At 41.7% G+C, this 17,768-nt stretch overlaps 1 protein-coding gene and 1 long non-coding RNA gene across 2 annotated transcripts; both read left to right on the forward strand.

Moving 5' to 3' along the window:
- The first annotated feature begins 582 nt into the window (after positions 1–582).
- LOC118241979 lies at positions 583–4,509 on the forward strand. The gene is made up of 4 exons (XR_004776471.1): positions 583–613; positions 3,534–3,681; positions 4,252–4,323; positions 4,420–4,509. It is a non-coding gene; the product is annotated as an uncharacterized LOC118241979 (long non-coding RNA).
- A 3,803-nt stretch (positions 4,510–8,312) lies between these two features.
- On the forward strand, positions 8,313–13,666 carry LOC118242000 (eukaryotic translation initiation factor 4 gamma 3-like). Its single transcript, XM_035530046.1, has 10 exons — positions 8,313–8,417; positions 9,409–9,721; positions 9,919–10,043; positions 10,137–10,256; positions 10,382–10,534; positions 11,367–11,564; positions 11,748–11,894; positions 12,053–12,289; positions 13,243–13,347; positions 13,440–13,666. The coding sequence occupies exons 1-10, from the start codon at positions 8,343–8,345 to the stop codon at positions 13,620–13,622; spliced, it is 1,656 nt and encodes a 551-aa protein (XP_035385939.1). The 5' UTR covers positions 8,313–8,342; the 3' UTR covers positions 13,623–13,666.
- Positions 13,667–17,768: the final 4,102 nt, after the last annotated feature.

Here is a 17,768-nt window from a genome sequence, read left to right on the forward strand (position 1 = left end):
CTTAGTTGAGGATAAAAGCTTCAGGGACTTGGTAGCAAAATTGGATTCAACTTACATTCTCCCAACTAGGAAGGTATGTGTGGTGACATGGATACATTATGAGAGTAGTATTAAAAATATATATAATTATTTTCTTCCTTCCCTTTAGACTGTAAAGGCCATGGTTGAGGCCAAATGTCAACAAGAGAAAGAGAAGGCCAAAGCTGAGGTCCAGAAAGTTCTTGCAATGAGTTTGACAGCAGACATGTGGACATCTCTTAATGTGGATGCCTTCTTGGCTGTGACCTGCCATTTTATAGATGACAACACATTTCTGAAGTCTACACTACTTGGTGTTGTGAAATTCCTGCAGGCGCATACGGCTGAAAATTTGGCCTGTGTGAAATCCTCTTTTATGGAAGAATGGGGAATAAAATAAAGTCACATGGTTACTGATGGCACATCTAATATGATTGCCTGTGGCAAATAGCTGAAGCTGCCTCATGCACTCTGCATTGCTCACACCCTGAATATAGTTGTTTAAAAGGCTCTTGAACTAACCCCAGTACTATCTGCCATTTGTACAAAGTCAAGGAAGCTGGTGGGCTATTTTAGAAGCAGCACAACTGCCAAAGTTAGTAACATTATTTTCACATTGTTTACATATTGTTTTATATTGCTACATGTGTAACGTTTACTGTTTTATTGTTAAAGGAGATGTGGGACCTTGTTCAAGAGCATATGGGAAAATAAAAATAAAAAAAAAACTGAGGTTGAAACAAGGTGTTGGAGCGATTAGTAGAACTCAGGGAGCCTGTGGGGGCAGATTTGGCAAGCTTACAAACTGACATTCCTGCGCTGACCTCTGATGTGTACAGTAATGTTTGTGGGTGCCTTTCTATACTGTATTCTTTTCACAAGGCCACTGTGCAGCTGTCAGAAGAGAAAAAGGTATCTTTTTCAAAGTGGTGCCATTATTGAAAATGGTTTAAAAAATCTTCCTGGAAGAGGCACAGGGCACATATGGAGATCAAACCCATGACCTTGGCATTATTAGCACCCCACTCTGACCAACTGAGCTAATCGGCCTTTCTCAGTTCCTTTTGCAGTTCTCGGTGCAGCAGGGAAGGGAACCTTTCCATGAAATTGTAGACTTGGTGTCAACAAGATTACGGCCACTTTTCGACCGAGCATAGGTGAAAGTTGACACATATTGTTCCCTCTGACAAATGGTTATTCTGCAGCCAACTTTTGAATTAAACTTCAAAAGCAAATGTGCAGAAGCTTTTGTTAAAGAGCAATTCAGTGCAGTTGTACACAGTGACGAAATCATCAATTGCAAAGTCCACTGAGCTTTATTGCTGCGAGTTACATAGTGCTGTCTATTACACCATGAAATCTGCCATAACAACAAAAATGTAATGTCTGATTCTGTGAGCCAAGGAATATAAACCTTTTAGGGACATATTTAAAATATCAGATTTTCTGCCTGAGCACAGAGTAGGCATTTTTTTCTAGCTTTAACCATACGTCCTCTTTCTTTGGAAATCTGGGTCATTGCTGCATGAATAAGCAAAAAGATTTTGAGCAATTTTTTTGTCTGGGTCTAAGGGGCAATTTATTCAAACCAAAAGATGCTATTTTAGCTAGTTTGTCAAATGAACATGTCAAACCTACAGAGACAATGTGTCTAGCTACAGAGCTCTGCAAGGTTTAATTCTTGGAAGTATTTGAAGCCATAGAAAGTTATTCTGTAAGCATTGCTTAACTCATTAAAAAGAGACAGTTAGAGCCAATGGCTGCCAGATCGAACATAGCTCACATTTTATAGTGTTTGCATAGCATATCAGAATCTGCAAGAACTATTCCTGTCATTTCAGGAATAAGCTTTTTTGACTTCACAGCTAGATGAAATATTTAGGGTGGATACAGGATTTGGTATGATCTCCTAGAGAATTGCCATTCCACTGTGTCTTCAGCTTTTGTCTGATCTGCAAACAAGTCCCACTCTAGGAGAACTAGCTCAAGTGGTAGAGTGCTCTTTTAGTATGTGAGTGTTAGTGGGATTGATGCTCACATTCTCAAGTCTAGAATTTGTAGTTTTTTTCTATGATGAAATCATTTCTGATAGCAAATGTTTTCAGGACCTGCAGATATGCTTATGCCATGCACACATTACGTGACTTTTGAAGTTTTCAAATTGATGGATGGCTCACACTGCACAACTGTATGTCTTGGAATCTGGAGTGCTTAATTTGTGGTATCTCAGTGGCAGGCATAATCAGTGATAAACCGCTGATATGTCAACTGGTCTTAACACAGACAGATTTAACTTACTCTGTGGAGACTGTGTCTAACTTAAACCTTTCCTTCAAATAGAAGAGATCCTTGTTGCAGAGGTAATGTTTTTACCTTTATATGGTTTTTCCACTCATAGTCATGCAACACACACAAATGCAAACCTCTCACAGACTGTCTCACACACATCCAGTTATTCATCTGAACACATGATGTTTCTGTCTCTGTACCGCTATTAGTTATGCAATGTTTCGTCAATACTAGCACTAACTGAACAGCGTTCTGTATAAATATGATCTTTATAACAGCTGCCATAACAGCAAAAATGTAATGTCTGATTCTGTGAGCCAAGGAAGTATTATTGATATTGTGAATATTTAATAACCTCCAATGCCAGCAAATTAAATTTTCACAATATTGTGAAAATTGTAAAGGATACTTTATTCATGTCCTCATTGCTAAAGATTGTATCGCTTTATCACAGCGATAAGCTAGTTAGCTAGCTAATAGTTGAGGTCAGCGAGTGTCAAACTCGGGGCTATAAACCATTCCTTGTGGAACCATTTCATTGTTCAGCTTTCAACTTTGATCGTTTAGGTGCTGGTAGTTTGTTAGCTAGCTAACTGTTCAGCAATAGAAAACCTACTTTTGTATGATTTAGAGACCCAAATTCACAAACCTGTGGGTTTTCAAATTGATCGTTCTCTCTAAATAAGCAAAATGAGTTAAGCCATTACTACAGCTATTGGACTGTTTGAACTACATTATTCGACTGTTCATTTATTGTTAATTAGATTAAATTAACTTTCATAAACATTCTGCATTAATAGAATGTAGTTTTTAATGACTGATTAACTGTGTATATTCAACATGAAGCTATTCATATAAAGTTTCAAGTTTGGTTTATTTGTAACATACATTTATTTGTCACTTTCATTTTTAGGCTGTAGAATGAAAGATCCTTGCTCACAATCATTGCTACAGTTTGATCAAATTCAGTTATATATATAAACTCCCTATTCAATGGGAAGAAACCAGTTCATGCCATTGTGAATTGCTTTTTCTGTAATCAAAACACTGAGGTTCCATATGGGAACAGAAACTGCTGGGACTGTCCATTCTGTGTGCAGTACAATGGCTTCTAAGAGGTATTGCTGTATTTGAGACATGGTGAGGACATATTTTAGTGAAAGTCTTCCAATGATGCACCCTTAACTGAACCATTTTATGCTGTTGCTGCTGTTAAAAAAATGCAGAATGGTGATTATAACGAACCGATCCTTGCACAATATATGGAGCACCTCAACCATGGGGTATCAGCTGGTGTCCCTGTGCTTGATGCATCCAAGACTCAACCAGACACTGAAGATCAAGCAGCTGGCTTCCTTCACTCCCAGAAAGGAAGTAGGTTTTCCATTTGAACTGTTGCCTTCTTAGTTAAGACGTATGCAGGGTTTATTGCAGGGCCAGAGTTGTGAAACTGTGCAAGGTAATGCATGTCCAGTGCTGGAATTAAGATCATAGCTCTAAATAGTCTCTGACTTGGGCAGAGATTGTGAGTGGGTCTTCAAGGGCAAACAGGATCTGATGGCCCACATGTAGTTTGATATTATTCCTAAATAACTAAGTTGACTAAGTTTACATGGCTATTTGAAAGAAGCTGATCATGTAAGCAGCAAAGACAGAATATCATTCTCTGACTAAGGATTTAGTTGACTCATGTTTAGCCCAACTAAACTTTGGTCCTGGCTGATTTTAGTTGGACTATTGAGCCACTGACTCATGCACAGAGTTCTCTGAGTATTTTGCAGTTTCTTACTCTACTGAGTTCTTACTGAGTATAACACCAACTTTGATGCATTTGTTTTCTTTTCACCGAACAAAGCCTTCAACTTTGACTGTGGTGACATGAATTCCAGATCTGCAGAGTATTTTTTTAGTAATGCATCTTTTGCCCGTGCATTTTGATTGCAGTGTTAGGAGGTCATAACTGCTGATCAGAACTTTGGACAAGAGGGCTTATCCTCATGGCTCACTGACTTTCATGTACAACAAACAATCTTTTCTTATTTATTTTTTTCCAGTTGTAACAAACCGTTCTGCTGTTTTTTAACTTCTGTCAAGTTTTTAATGGTTGTATAGGACAATTACGATGGAAATTGAGGTGTACAAGCGCCACCTTGAACAGACCTACGAGTTGTGCGTGCCTGTCAGACAGCTAAGCAGTATGACATCCAGCACCAGAACCGACAGCTGCGGGCCTGCTTTTCAACCACCAGCTCAGATACGGCCAAGATGCGGACAAAGCATTCATTAAGGTGCGTAATTATTGTCAATGGTTGTCTTAGAATGGTGCTAAAGTGCTTAAGATACTTTTTGGCGATTCCATAGCCAAGAATTCTCAAGGTCACAACTAGCTGCATTCCTGTTGGGTGTGAATGACAGTTGCTCCTTCCCGGTTGATACAAAGTCACGATAGAAAAAAAGGCATACACGGAACTGGTAGTGAACACTGTCCTTCAAGTGCATATAAGTGCATACAGTGTTTGAGCCTGCAATCCATTTCATTACCCTGTCCAACAGGCTCCCAGGTTCCCCTCCACATCTTCCTTGTCAGAGATGAAAATTGATATAAAACAAATGAGGAACAGTTGAAATGACTGAGCCAATACACTGCACATTTCACCTTGAATACTTTTGGTTACTTTTTTGTTCCTGGCTACCATGCTTTTTTAAGCATTGATTATCTCAAACATTGATTTATCTAAGATAAGCAAAGACCTGTTCTCTCTTGCTGCATTTTGTGGGTTTTTTTTTTTTTTGTTTGTTTTTTTCCAAATGAAGCTGTTGTTTTCATTTTTGGTGGGTTTCATACTATCCACACCAGCTTCCAGGTTTCTCTCCTTTTACATACCAAGCAATCAGCTTCCTTTCTCTTTGCTACAGAGCACCTCTTTTCTGTCCACACCTGCTTGGCTGGTAGCTCTCAGAAGCCTTGCCTTCCTCGCCTGTGCTTTTCTGGTTGCGCTGGCCATATGTGGGTCTGGATGTGACTCTGGAGACACATCCTCTCTCCACAACAGCCCGCACACTCTCAGCGGGGGAATCATCCCACCCAAAGAAGCCCACCAGACATTGAAGCCAAAGCAAAGAGCATCACCAAAACTATGCAAATGTGGAATGACCTGGTGGGTATTCTGCCAGAGAGAGGCAATAGCGAATATCAAGCTGATCTGGTAGTCTGGAAGCAACCACTAGATGGCTGTTGCTTCCGTTGGCCTTTTGACTTCCATCAACATCTACTCAGGCAGTAAAAAGAAATGGTGTACTGGGAGGTAGTAAATCTTGCTAATCAGTACTTGTTTTTGGCCTGTGAAAATACAAACAAACAATACACATATTCAAACACTTCTGAACTACAGTTGCTTATCAGGATTTACACAGGCTTATGTTCTTAATAGCTCTTTGCTTACAACTTCATCAAAGCGGTTTTGTTCTACAGTATGTGCAAAGTCTACTTTCCCACACAGTTCACATCAGTCTTGGTTCGTCCTGCTGGTTCTTCATGTCTGTGAATGTGAAAAATCAAACTTTTTTGCTTGGCTTCAAGCAGTGATCCTTTGATTGCGTCATTCATGATTCATTTAGGATTACAACCAAGTGGTTCAATATCCAGCCAGAGGTGTACTCAAGTGAGGTAATAAAATGAAATTATTAATGTAATAATATGATGGCAGGAATTGTAAAAGACCAAATTAGGCTTTTGAAGTAAGCAGGAAGTGAGAATGACCAAATATGGCCTCTGTGGCAAGTCCAGGATTGAGGCCAGGATACCACCTAAAGATACAATTTTAATAAAAAATGGTTTTGTAACTTGATGAAAATGTATAAAGATTGAATCCACCTGAGACTGTTAGACATTCTGTGGACAATGCCTCGTCTGTATGCAACATTGAGCTCAGAATAAAGATGGCACCAGCTATTCTCTTCAATTAATTACTGCATCTATATCTTTATTTTCTATTTAAAGTGTACTTGAGAAAATGAATGGAATGTGGCAAAAATCTAGGAACCACACAAGAATGTCTGGAGGTAAAAAGTCAAGGCTGCATAGCCATACCTTAATGTGAGAGATCCTCCATTTCAAAGTCTGCTGTGTGAGAGTCCTGTGCCTTTTTTCTCTAGATTGGAATAGGACTGTTGCTTCTGCTTCTTAAGGTTTTCAATCAACAAGGACGGTGGCTCCACCTGCAATGAACCATGAGCTTGTTATATTAAACTGCACAAGACAGTAAATTAACACTTGTATTCATTCTGTATGAAGTGCGCCTCACTTGAGATGTCAGCCAAAGTTTAGCAGTAAATATGGTTATCTGCAGTTGTGTTGCTATTGATAGACATCTTCAGCTAAAAATAAGTCTTCCTTGACCCTACTACACCAAGCCCAGATACAACACAGACATGCTTGTGCTGTAGTTGGCTTCAAAACATTCAATGAACTTGTCATCAACATGGTCCAGTTTCCTGCAGCATGTGACATGCGTCTGCACGCATCCTGCCCCCACAGTCTCTGCCTGGCTCCCCCCACCCTCCTCCACCCCCAGTTTGCTCTCTCATCCTGCCCACCAGCAGCTAATGTCCGCCGCCGCAGCGCAGCACCTCCCACTGTATGCTGCATGCTCCTCTGTGTGCCTGTGGTAAAACCTCGCCAAGTTTAGTGTTCTAGCCACTGCACTCCCCTCCCCAACTCACACATCAATCTCAGAGGCAGATGGATTCCTGTCTCCCAGCCGCATCCCATGCTAGTTCATTCACCCTTGTATTAGTGCCATGCCAACAGACTCTTGAAAGGTTTTCTTTTTGTATCTTGCATGCCTAGCATAATAGGACATTCAAAATCCCTTAAATTTTAAACTTTTTTTTTTTATGTATATATCTCCTCAACATTCCCAGTACAACTGCTGTAGAGTCCACGACTCAACTCTTGACTAAAGTCTTCACTCCGAGCGTCTGAGCCGGCTGCTGCGGCATACGCCACGCTGCTCTGTGACCCTCACTCTCCACTCCTCTCCTCTCCCAGCTTTTCCAGATCCCTCAGATGCAGACAGCCCAGCCTGCCATTCCAAGTAACAGCGCTTCCTTTCGACCCGTGTCCAGCCAGCCCATCATGATGTTCCTGACGCCCATGCCCTTCACCTCATCCTAGACCGGCCAGTACTACGTACTCCAGTACTACGTGCCTCAGGTACCCAGAGCAGAGAAAAGCGCCTGTGCAAATATGTACACAGTGTAGCAAATGGGTTGAAAATCTGTCTATAAACAGGTTGGCCAGCAATAAATAAACTGCTCCTAAAATGTGCAGCTAGAAATATGTTTTATCTTGGAAGCAGAAATGAGAAATTCTAGTTTATTTTTTTTTCAGTGTAAAAACTAAATGTTTTTGTATTTTTTGTTTGTTTACTGCTTTGAATATCTCTTTTAGGAGTGTCCTATATGAATGGCCATGTCTGGTGCTAGGCCCTTTACCTCTGCTGTTCTGTTTCATTCTCAGTATCACCACAGTGGCCGTCCCTACGTGGGACATCCCCAGCAGTACTCCGTCCAGCCCACAGGACCCAGTACATTCTACCCTGGGCTCTTTCCTGCAGACTGCCCACTAGCATATGGTGAGTTTGGACTTCGCTTTCTCTACCCCCACCTGGGAAACGTACATGCGTGCTCTCACCGATAAAGAGACCTTTCTTCTGGGTATTCCTGCTGGCTGAAACTGGTTTTTCTTTTGCTCTCTAACTGAAACCAGTGCTTTTTTTTGGTCACCACTAGTGGCAGGGCCTTCATACTATCCTGGCCAGACCATATACACCAAATCTCCATCCATAATAGTGCATACAGCTCAGCAGCCTCCACCCACTAAGAGGGTAAAGAAAACAGTGAGTATTCCCCCTGCCTCAGAGGTGAAATTAATTTAATTGTGGATTGACTTAATAGATGCAAATAACTTGCTGTTCGCTAAGATCCGTATCCAAGACCCTAACCAGGATGGCAAGGATATCACAGAGGAGATCATGTCAGGAGTAGGCATTAGCCAGAACACAAGCCCACCAGTGGGACGTCCCTGCACTACCCCTACTGCTCCACAGGTAAGCCATTCAGTCCCACAGCCCGAGCCTCTGATCGGCTGCAGGCCGCTGCTTCACGTGATCCACTCCACAGGTCAAAGTACTCTCTCATCTAGTCCTCCCTCATAATAAGCTCTGAGCTGATTGTTTGGTTGTTTGGCTGGCTTTCATTGTCTTGTCCTATTAAAAGCATCATACAATCAGCAACAAAATCTGATGGTGTAGTTTGATTTCCGGCCATTCTCTCTTCCTTCTTCAGTGATTCGGTCACACCGTTGACCCTCCTCCGTCATATTTGACTGGTTCCAGTAGCTTGTGTGATTGTGGCTGTTCTGATTTAAGAAGGCTTCTCAGATGTGTTTTGATGTTCCGACTTGCCGTGCCTATTCTTTCGTCTGCCTCCATCTTAGTTCTCCCTCACAGCCACTCGAATCCTCCTGATCTTCCCTCGTATTCCCTCTACACAGACAGCCCACGTAAAGGCCCTGTAAGAAGGATTCAGCCAAACCCTGAGCACCTCAGCTCCTCTGAGGAAAGGCCTCTCTGTAAAGGGAACACTCACTACTGCGCTGTTGCACTTACTTTGTGTCCTCTTTCCCTAAATGTTAACAGTGTTCCTCTTTCCTCTCTTTCTCTATTTCTCCTGCCCATTTATTTAAGCACCCCATGCTTGTCTGCTGTCTCTTGCTGTCTTTGTGTCTTCACCCCCCCCCCCCCCCCCACCTCCACACACACACATTTTGTGCCTTTGCGGCTGGATCTTTTGCCCTCTTGTGCTTTCTCATTTCCTCTCTCTCTCTTTGCCTCTTTCTCTACTCACTTCTCTAATTATGCTGTGCTGTGCTGTGCGGTGCTGTGCTGTGCTGTGCTCACCCCCCCCACCCTCATTGCCATTCCCCTTCTTCTGCATGTGTGTGCAGTATCTCTCTCTCTCTCCATCTTTTCCGTCTTTTGCTAGTTTTTATGTCCACACCCTCATTATCCTCGCATTTTCTACCTCAAATCCCAGCAGCTGAACAGCCAGGTAGCAGAGCAGGGGAATGTCAATGTCGGCCTGGCCCTGGAGGCCCACTGTCCGGCGAAGGCTGCAAGTCCAGCAGCCGGAGAGGCGGTTGCCTCAGGCACGCTGACGCCCTCATTGCCTTCCAGCACTGCTGCTCCTTCAGGCCTCACTCTCCCAGGCCAGGCTGTTATAGAGGCAGTCCAGGCCTGTGGAGCCTCCACTGGGGCAGAGCTGAAAGAGACTGGGAAGGAGCCAGAGGTCTTGCTGGAGGATAAAGTGGAGCCCATCTTACAGTCCAAGCTTAGGCAAAGCTTGAGTCAAGGTAAATAACCACATGCATGACATGCTATGTTAGGACACTAAAAAGACACCAGACTGATTTGTTATGTTTTACAGCAATTAGTTTATCCAACACCTGGAAGAAGCCAAAAGAGGACACTCCTGTGGGGCAGGCCCAGTGTCCTGACAGAGAGGTGATTCCTCTCTCCAGGTGCTCACTGTACCCCTCTCTGCATGCAGAACCAGAGCTGAAGGATGGGAAGAGGCAGTATGATAGAGACTTCCTGTTGGCCTTCCAGTTCATGCCTGCCTGCATGCAGAAGCCAGAGGGGCTTCCTCCCATCTCTGATGTGGTACTGGACAAGGTAAGCCTGCTAAAACATTGGCCTTAGGGGACCTTTAAAACCATTCCATGGAGAGGGGCTGATGGACTTCGACTTGACTCTGTTGTTTTCTAGATCAAACAAAACAAGCTGCCCCTGCAGCAGGTGGGCCCTCGCATTATCGCCAGAGACCCAGACTTCAACCCAGCCTCTGCAGACTTCAGCAGGGCAATTCCTGGAGGCAGGGGTGCACCGGTGGGTCTCTCCGCTCATCCCTTCTCTTCTATCACAAATGAATGAGCGCCTGGTCATCTTATGTGACCGAGGTCTTTGTGACATTGTTACCGCCCATAATAAAGAGCACCCATTCGTTGCTTCAGCTGCTCAGTGTAGGCCCGAGACGGCCGCCTCCCCGCAAGATCATTACCAACGTGTCCGTGAACGACGAAGTGCAGCTGAAGAAGGCCGAGAATGCCTGGAAGCCTGGCATGAAAAGGGAGAACACCCAGAACCCCCAGACCCAGAAAACTCAGGTCAGCACCTCACTCCGCTGTGCCCTGTTTTCAGATTTCAGAGTCACAGCCTGTTATGGTGGGCTTGAAAGCTACTTAATTTTTTTTGCGATATGCTCTTCAAGAATTGGATGTTTAAATTATAGAGTCGTTGTTTAATTGGGTGGGTGTGCGGGGAGTGTGCACGAATGTAGCTATGCAGGGGGACATTGGTTTCTAGTGTAAACAGGGGGTGTGATGATACTGAGGACCAGATCTTGTGTGCTTGTTGTTCCTTGTGTTGATTGTGGTGTTGATTTTGGTGAGAGAGTATTGTAGATATTGTAGTGTATTCTGTGGATGATCTTGTATATATTATAGGTTAACACCCAATGGTTGTGTTAAAAATATTCTTGCAAATTTGTGTGCAATTCAGCATTTGGAGAGATTGACAGATCTTCATTGCATTGTCTGGTCGGTAGGGTTATTATTGGATCAGATTTGGTTATTATGTTTTGTTTTGTTTTTTTTGTAGGAGTTATATGTTGATTAAATCTTAAATTCTTGTAGCTGGTTCTAATGGGTTTTCTTTTAATTTGAATTTGGAGCACATGAGGGGTTTTAGTTGATAAGATTTGATAAACTGTTTGCTGCCAGTGCTTCACTTCTCGGAAAGTGTGATTGATGTATGATGCCTTTATCGGTCTATATAGCAAAGTTGAGTGATTTTTGTTCATGACGAAGTTCCAAATGGCAGAGTAAATATTTGGTGAAAGTGAGGAGTTAGTCATTATGTGGAAGAACTGCTGAATTTAACAAAAGATTGGGATCTTTGTAATGGAAAGCTTAGTCGGTAGTCTGTTTTCCTCTCCAGGAGCTTTTCCAGAAGGTGCGCAGTATCCTGAACAAACTGACACCGCAGATGTTTAACCAGCTGATGAAGCAGGTGATGGACCTCACCATCGACACAGAGGAGCGCCTCAAAGGCGTGGTTGACCTGGTTTTTGAAAAAGCCATCGATGAGCCCAGCTTCTCTATGGTCTATGGCAATATGTGCAGCTGCCTGGCTATGGTGAGTAACATGTTCCCATACATTGCTGCTGAAGTTCCATACAAAGGCAAATGCCACACAGAAGTGAACTCTGTTTGAACCACTCTAAACTGACATGGAGCTTTAATCAGCTTCTATTTAGTAACAGAACTCTCAACACTGTCTTATACCCAAGTGTTTCTCCTACATGTCTTTCCTGTGTAGTTAAAAGTGCCCATGGCAGACAAGCCCACCAGCACTGTGGGTTTCCAAAAGCTGCTGCTGAACCGCTGTCAGAAGGAGTTTGAGAAGGACAAGGTCAACGATGATGTTTTGGAGAAGCTGCGGCACCAGCTGGAAGCGGCCACTTCAGTAAGCAGCACTCCTGTCTAGTTTACCCGACTCACCAACCCACAGATCAGGAGAAAGGGGACTGAAATCGGCAGCAGTGCTGGGAGGCGGCCTGGTCGTTATCGGGTCCAAACGCGCTGTTTCTTGCTTTTGTCTTTGTTCTGGTTACTCCTCGCAAGGCCAGCGAGCGGGAGAGGCTGGAGGAGGATCTGGAGGAGGCGAAGGACAAGGCCCACAGGAGGTCCATCGGTAACATCAAGTTCATCGGGGAGCTGTTCAAGCTGCACATGCTGTCAGAGGCCATCATGCACGACTGTGTGGTCAAGCTGTTCATGAACCACAGCGAGGAGAGCCTGGAGCGTCTGTGCCACCTCCTCACAGCCATCGGCAAAGACCTGGACTTGGAGAAGGCCAGGGTAAGCAGGCCGCGGGCCTGGTCTGGGTTGATTTAATATTCTCAGCAGATGCTCAGCACTTGCATCGGTTTATCTTTAATATGTCATGTAAAGGTTTACGGCGCATGTGTAGATGAGTGCTAGTGTGCAGTGCAGCGGCTGTGCGGATTTTGTCCAGATTTGGTCTGTGTTGCGTTTTTCACAACAAGTACTTTACACATCGAAACTGGATGAAGAAGTTTTGGATATTGTATATTGACTGTCAATTTTGTCTCTAGTAGGAATGGCAGTTGTGATGTTGACAGTTCAGTCACCAACTAGTGTGACAGTTATTTGTGTTCAAGTTTCCTGGTCTTTTTTATTGTGGTTTTTTTTCTCCATGCACGCTTTTAACCAAAAAACAAGCATGTTGAAATGTTGTTTATAAAAGTTTTGCCGTCAGTGTTTTCTGTTGCTTGCCTGTTGCCTGCACTCTGACTACAGGGTAGCCAACTAATTAGGATCATCATCTATAGTGCGACTAGCATGCTGTGCTGATATCAGTGTATTATTAGGCCTTGGCAATGATTTTAAAAGTGTCCAAGTTCATGTTGTTAGTGAAGTTGTTAGTGTGGTTGTTAGCTCTGCTCCTACTGCAGCTGACAAAATGAAAGGCTTTTATTCAGGACTGGTCAGCTGTTAGAAGGTTTTGCTCTCACAGCCTCCTCCACGTTTGCCACCTCCTGCTGCTGCACCCTGGATTCCCCAAAGCCAAGTGCAGCTGATGACAGCACAGCTACACCCACAGTGGCAGTGAACTGCTTTACAGCACTGACCAACGTGCAAGGCAGCAGGGTTTACATAAGAGTCATAAACGTCTTGTGACATGAGTTCAGCTGAGAGCACACCTGATCGAATCGAAAGGTGAAGAATATCTGAAATTTGTCGACGTTTCTCTTACACTCTCTCTCTCTCTCTCTCTCTCTCTCTCTCAGCCAAAAATGGATCATTACTTTAAATATATAGAAAAGACAGTGAAGGAGAGGAGGGGTTCCTCACGCATTCGGTTCCTGCTCCAGGACGTCATCGACCTGCGACTGGTTAGAGACTCTGCCTGTGTTTGTGTGTTTGTGTTTGCCATTCCAGCGCATGGTGATGCAAAAGTATGCATCTGCTGATTTTGCTTTTCTAGAATAACTGGGTGTCGCGGCGAGCTGACCACGGGCCCAAGACCATCGAGCAGATTCATAAGGAGGCCAAACTTGAGGAGCAGGAGGAGCAGAGGAAGGTGCACCAGCAGCTGCTGTCCAAGCACAACAAGAGGCAAAGGTGTGGCCCTCAATTCCGTGACAGCCTTTTTCACCTGGCTGTGTGAGGCCGAGGACAAGTCCAAGGACAATCGACAAGAGGATGGACACATTTGCCAACTGTGTGCTAAAAGACAATACAATAATTCAAAAAAATAATAAAACTGTGTGACAAAGAAACAAAAGTTCTGACTCTATTGTATTTTTGCTTTTTCCTTTATGAACTGCATGACAAAACTATATTTAACATTTGCAGATGTTCAAAAGAAAAGACAGAGGTGAATATAGAAATAATATTATTTATTTTTTATTTTATTCTTCCTTGGCTTCTCCTGAATTCAGATAGGCTCTGCCCATTAGATTTCACTTTTTTGTTTGTTTGTTTTTTTATTTTTTTGCTAATTTCAAACCAGTCCTAGGATTTTCACACAATCTGAGTGAAATTGGTGTCAAAATATTTGCAAGAGTCTGAATCTCAATAATTATTTAAACAAAAACCTGACATAAAAAATACAGCTGTCCTATTCCAGTCTAATATTAGTAGTACAAATTAGTAGTACATAGGTCAGGCTTTAACTTTAACTTTAACTAGCTGTCACTCCTGAAGGACATGTTCAGATTTCATGAAATTTAAAAGACTTATACCAGTATTGACTTTGAGGTAGCTTACCAAATGTAGCAGTTTTGTCAATATGGGGCATTATAATATGCAAATAACTGTTTCTCAATGACTGCTCTTCTGATCAAGATGAAATTTTGCATACTGCTTCTGTAAGCAAGCTGAAGGATTCCTAAGGATGACTCAAACACTGGCTAATGTTTTTCAGGTAATGGGCTAATCATAGAACTGGCTTCAGTGGACTTCTATAACGTTGATTCTTGTAGAAATAACTTTAAATTTAAATATCCTACTACTTTTTATGTTGCTGATGAACTGTAACACACTAGTCGTAGGACCTTTCTCCAATCTTCCCAAATTTGGTATCAAAATGTTGATGAGACTGAAACATGTTGATATTTGTATGGTATATGGCACTTACATACCTATCAATCCTTCCAAGGTGTACTGATTCATTCAAAACAGCTGAAAAAAAATTAAGACTTCTTTGAGTAATTCTTATGAAACTTGACATGAGTATTGATTTATGGACTTTGAGCTAGCATGGGAATTATAGGACATTTTTGCCAACAGAGCCCCTCTGACATATGAAAAGGTATTTAAAAACAGAAAAATGAGTCAATCCCATTGTGTACCAATTGTGCATGAGAAATGCAGTTTATACAGTGCAATACTTTGTGACTATTTCATAAAAAAAGTTCAATACGTTTCGTAAACCTTTTTTTAGCCTGATTTTTGATACCTAAATTAGTTGGGCAAATGCACCTTTCAAACAAGTCAGTGACCTTTTGATCTAGAGATACCTTTTAAATATAAAAAATGCAGATCTTCTTGTAAATAATGATCAAAAATATGTGTATTTAACTATCAATCCCCAAGAGCAGGATTTTTATTAATAGGCTAAAACTTAGCCATAGAGTGTTAGATTATCACCAAACTTCAATGGTGTATATGAACATACTGTGAATGCAAGTACATTTGGGGTGAACTGACCTTCTGGGGAAACTATATTTCTTAGTCATGTCGAATCAGAAAAATAATATTTATATAAAGCAATTCAGCAGAGATAATTGAGAGATTGGTTTCAAAATACAACATTCCTGGAAACAAAACCTCAAAACCAACCACAAAGGCTGGTGAACTTTATATGGGATGTCATCAGCAACCAAGTTGTGCAGATGTGATAAAATGATTGGACCCTTTACTTGCCACCTGCAGCTATAATAAATGTAATTCTAATGTATGTCATGAATTCCCTAGATGAAGGAAGTTAGACATTTCAATAGCAACACACCTCCCTTGATGAAATGACTGGGTACAGAAATTAGTTGACCAGAAAGGCCAGAAAAATAGCACAACCACAGCCTTCAAACCTGACAACAAACCTGCTTAATGCTGACAGTTTTATTTTTTTTCAAATACAAAATACAGACTCACTCTCAATAAATAACCATTTGATGAACTAATGCAGAATATAAATTAAGACACTGACACAAGCTTTACTTTAGTTACTAAGCATTTAGGTTTGGGTGTTTTTCGTACTTGGTGGGATGGTTACGAGAAAATATTGGCATATTAGATAAGCAGAAAAATACTATGGATGGGTTCAACACATGATGTGCGTACTCGTTTGACTTTGGATCTATTGGATCACGCCAATAACTGTTGAAAAGAAAAATGACCACCTGAATGCTAAAACATATAATGGAAATAAATGTCTTATGCAATACGAGAATTATGGAAATCGGGTCAGCTTTGGAATAGAGAGGAGCGATAGGCACATACTAATAATATTAATACATTTTCAGAGACACACAATATCCATCCTGCCAAGGACAGGCAGTGATCAGTGAACCAGGCAGCCAGTAAGAGAAATAAAATCACCAAGAAAGTCAGGCTTTTTGCTGTTTGTTTTCAAAAAAATGTCCTTCACAGAACACAAGATATGACTGAATGAGCAAAGTTACATTTACATAGAGCCTTTCAAAGAACATACAATGCTTGAACTAATAACAGACACCTGTTCATTTCAACACAATGGGAGAAATTACTCTGCTCACAGAGCTTAGTAACGCGTTAGATCAAAATTCGCTGCTGCACTTTAAAACACTGAGCGTTTTTCTTAAAACACATAAAAGGTGCAAGATCACGCGTTGTCGTGTGAGCACCTCAGTCGTAAAAAGGGCTGAGTTGTCATGAATACGTTATGATCAGGAGTAGTCGGCCGTACTGCTGCGACATCCGGTCAAATCAACCGTCCTCTAAGAATCAGCGCAGTACTAGTTTTGGTAATAGCAGCATCTATGGACATAAACGGCGGCGAAACGGATGGTTTCTTTCTCGTCAACTTTATAGTCCATCACACTTGCTCCTATAGATCGGGATAAAATCTCCATACCAAAACCTCTGTGCATTGGCATGGATGAAAATTTAGAGCACGCAAATCCTTCACTTCTGAAACAGCAGAAATTATGTAATTTTACACAGATTAAAAAAACCCTCAACGTTAAAGACTTGCTGTTGACGGAGTTTTAATGTAAATATAGTAGGTTGGGGAAGTGTAACGATGAGCAGTGTGTGGAAAAGAGTGAGATTTATTAGGGGCAAATCCAAAGTCCAGGGTCAAATTATTAACATGGAGTGTCCGAGAATTCATGATAAACTAAAGTAAAGAAAAGCGCACGAAGACAAACCAGGGATGCAGGCTGTAACATTGGGGCGAGGATAAACATTCAGGCTTATATTCACATGCACGGAAGCCTCGATTAACAAACAGCAGCTGGACTTACAATAAATAGCAACAAGACTAAACTAAAACAGGGCTTAAAAACATGGTCAAATGAGCATTAAACCAGACACAAGTGCAAATTATGAGGGGTGCAGAAAACGAAACGAAGGAATGGAACCACAACAAGGGAGTAAATCAAAATAAAGACACTAGACAGGGAAACCGTGGAGACATGAACGCTAGGAGGGTGGTCAGTGGTGACAGGAAGCTTGTTTCAGTCATGGATGTCTTTGGCAAAATGAATGCAACTAAAATGCTTTCCTCATGTGTCCTAATAACCAAATAATAACCAAGTTCTTCTTTATTTCTAAATAATATGCCTTTCGGAAATTGTATAACTGCTTGTGTTATATTACTTTCTTTTATCCAGAAACACAGGAGACTCAGGTGAAAAGTGTGATGGAAATAATACACTTATTATTATATCCTAAAACTTGTCTCACCTAATCGTAGTCATCAGTATATTAGATAAATGCATACCTATTTTTATGTTTGTGTTTCACATGTTCCATCCCTTTTCTCTTCTTTGAAAGAAAAATTCCTTAACTTAATCAAAGACTAGGATTAAAAAATAAAATAAAATAAAATCATAGACAGGTCAGCTGAGCACACTCCCTTGTCGTAATGTCCCCATATTGACAGTTAAATACCACATATTAAATACAATAGAGACTGGAGTGTCTTGTTTTTCTCTGAACATTCCACAGTGCATCTAGAATTTTAATAGTTGTTTATTTCTGCTCAGTTTTTCTGCTCTTATTTTAATTTGTTTTTGTCTTAAGGAGAAAAAAAGGCGACAAACGAGAC

The sequence above is a fragment of the Electrophorus electricus genome, chromosome 9, assembly GCF_013358815.1.
Source record: "Electrophorus electricus isolate fEleEle1 chromosome 9, fEleEle1.pri, whole genome shotgun sequence".
In the NCBI taxonomy this organism is placed as follows: domain Eukaryota; kingdom Metazoa; phylum Chordata; class Actinopteri; order Gymnotiformes; family Gymnotidae; genus Electrophorus; species Electrophorus electricus.

Bases quoted from the DNA above. Each gene is read 5' to 3' on its own strand.
- LOC118242000 (XM_035530046.1), top strand. From the start codon at position 8,343: ATGTCAGGAGTAGGCATTAGCCAGAACACAAGCCCACCAGTGGGACGT. The intron at 9,722-9,918 runs GTAAATAACCAC...CTCTGCATGCAG, and splicing joins TAGGCAAAGCTTGAGTCAAG to AACCAGAGCTGAAGGATGGG. The intron at 11,565-11,747 runs GTGAGTAACATG...TTTCCTGTGTAG, and splicing joins TGTGCAGCTGCCTGGCTATG to TTAAAAGTGCCCATGGCAGA.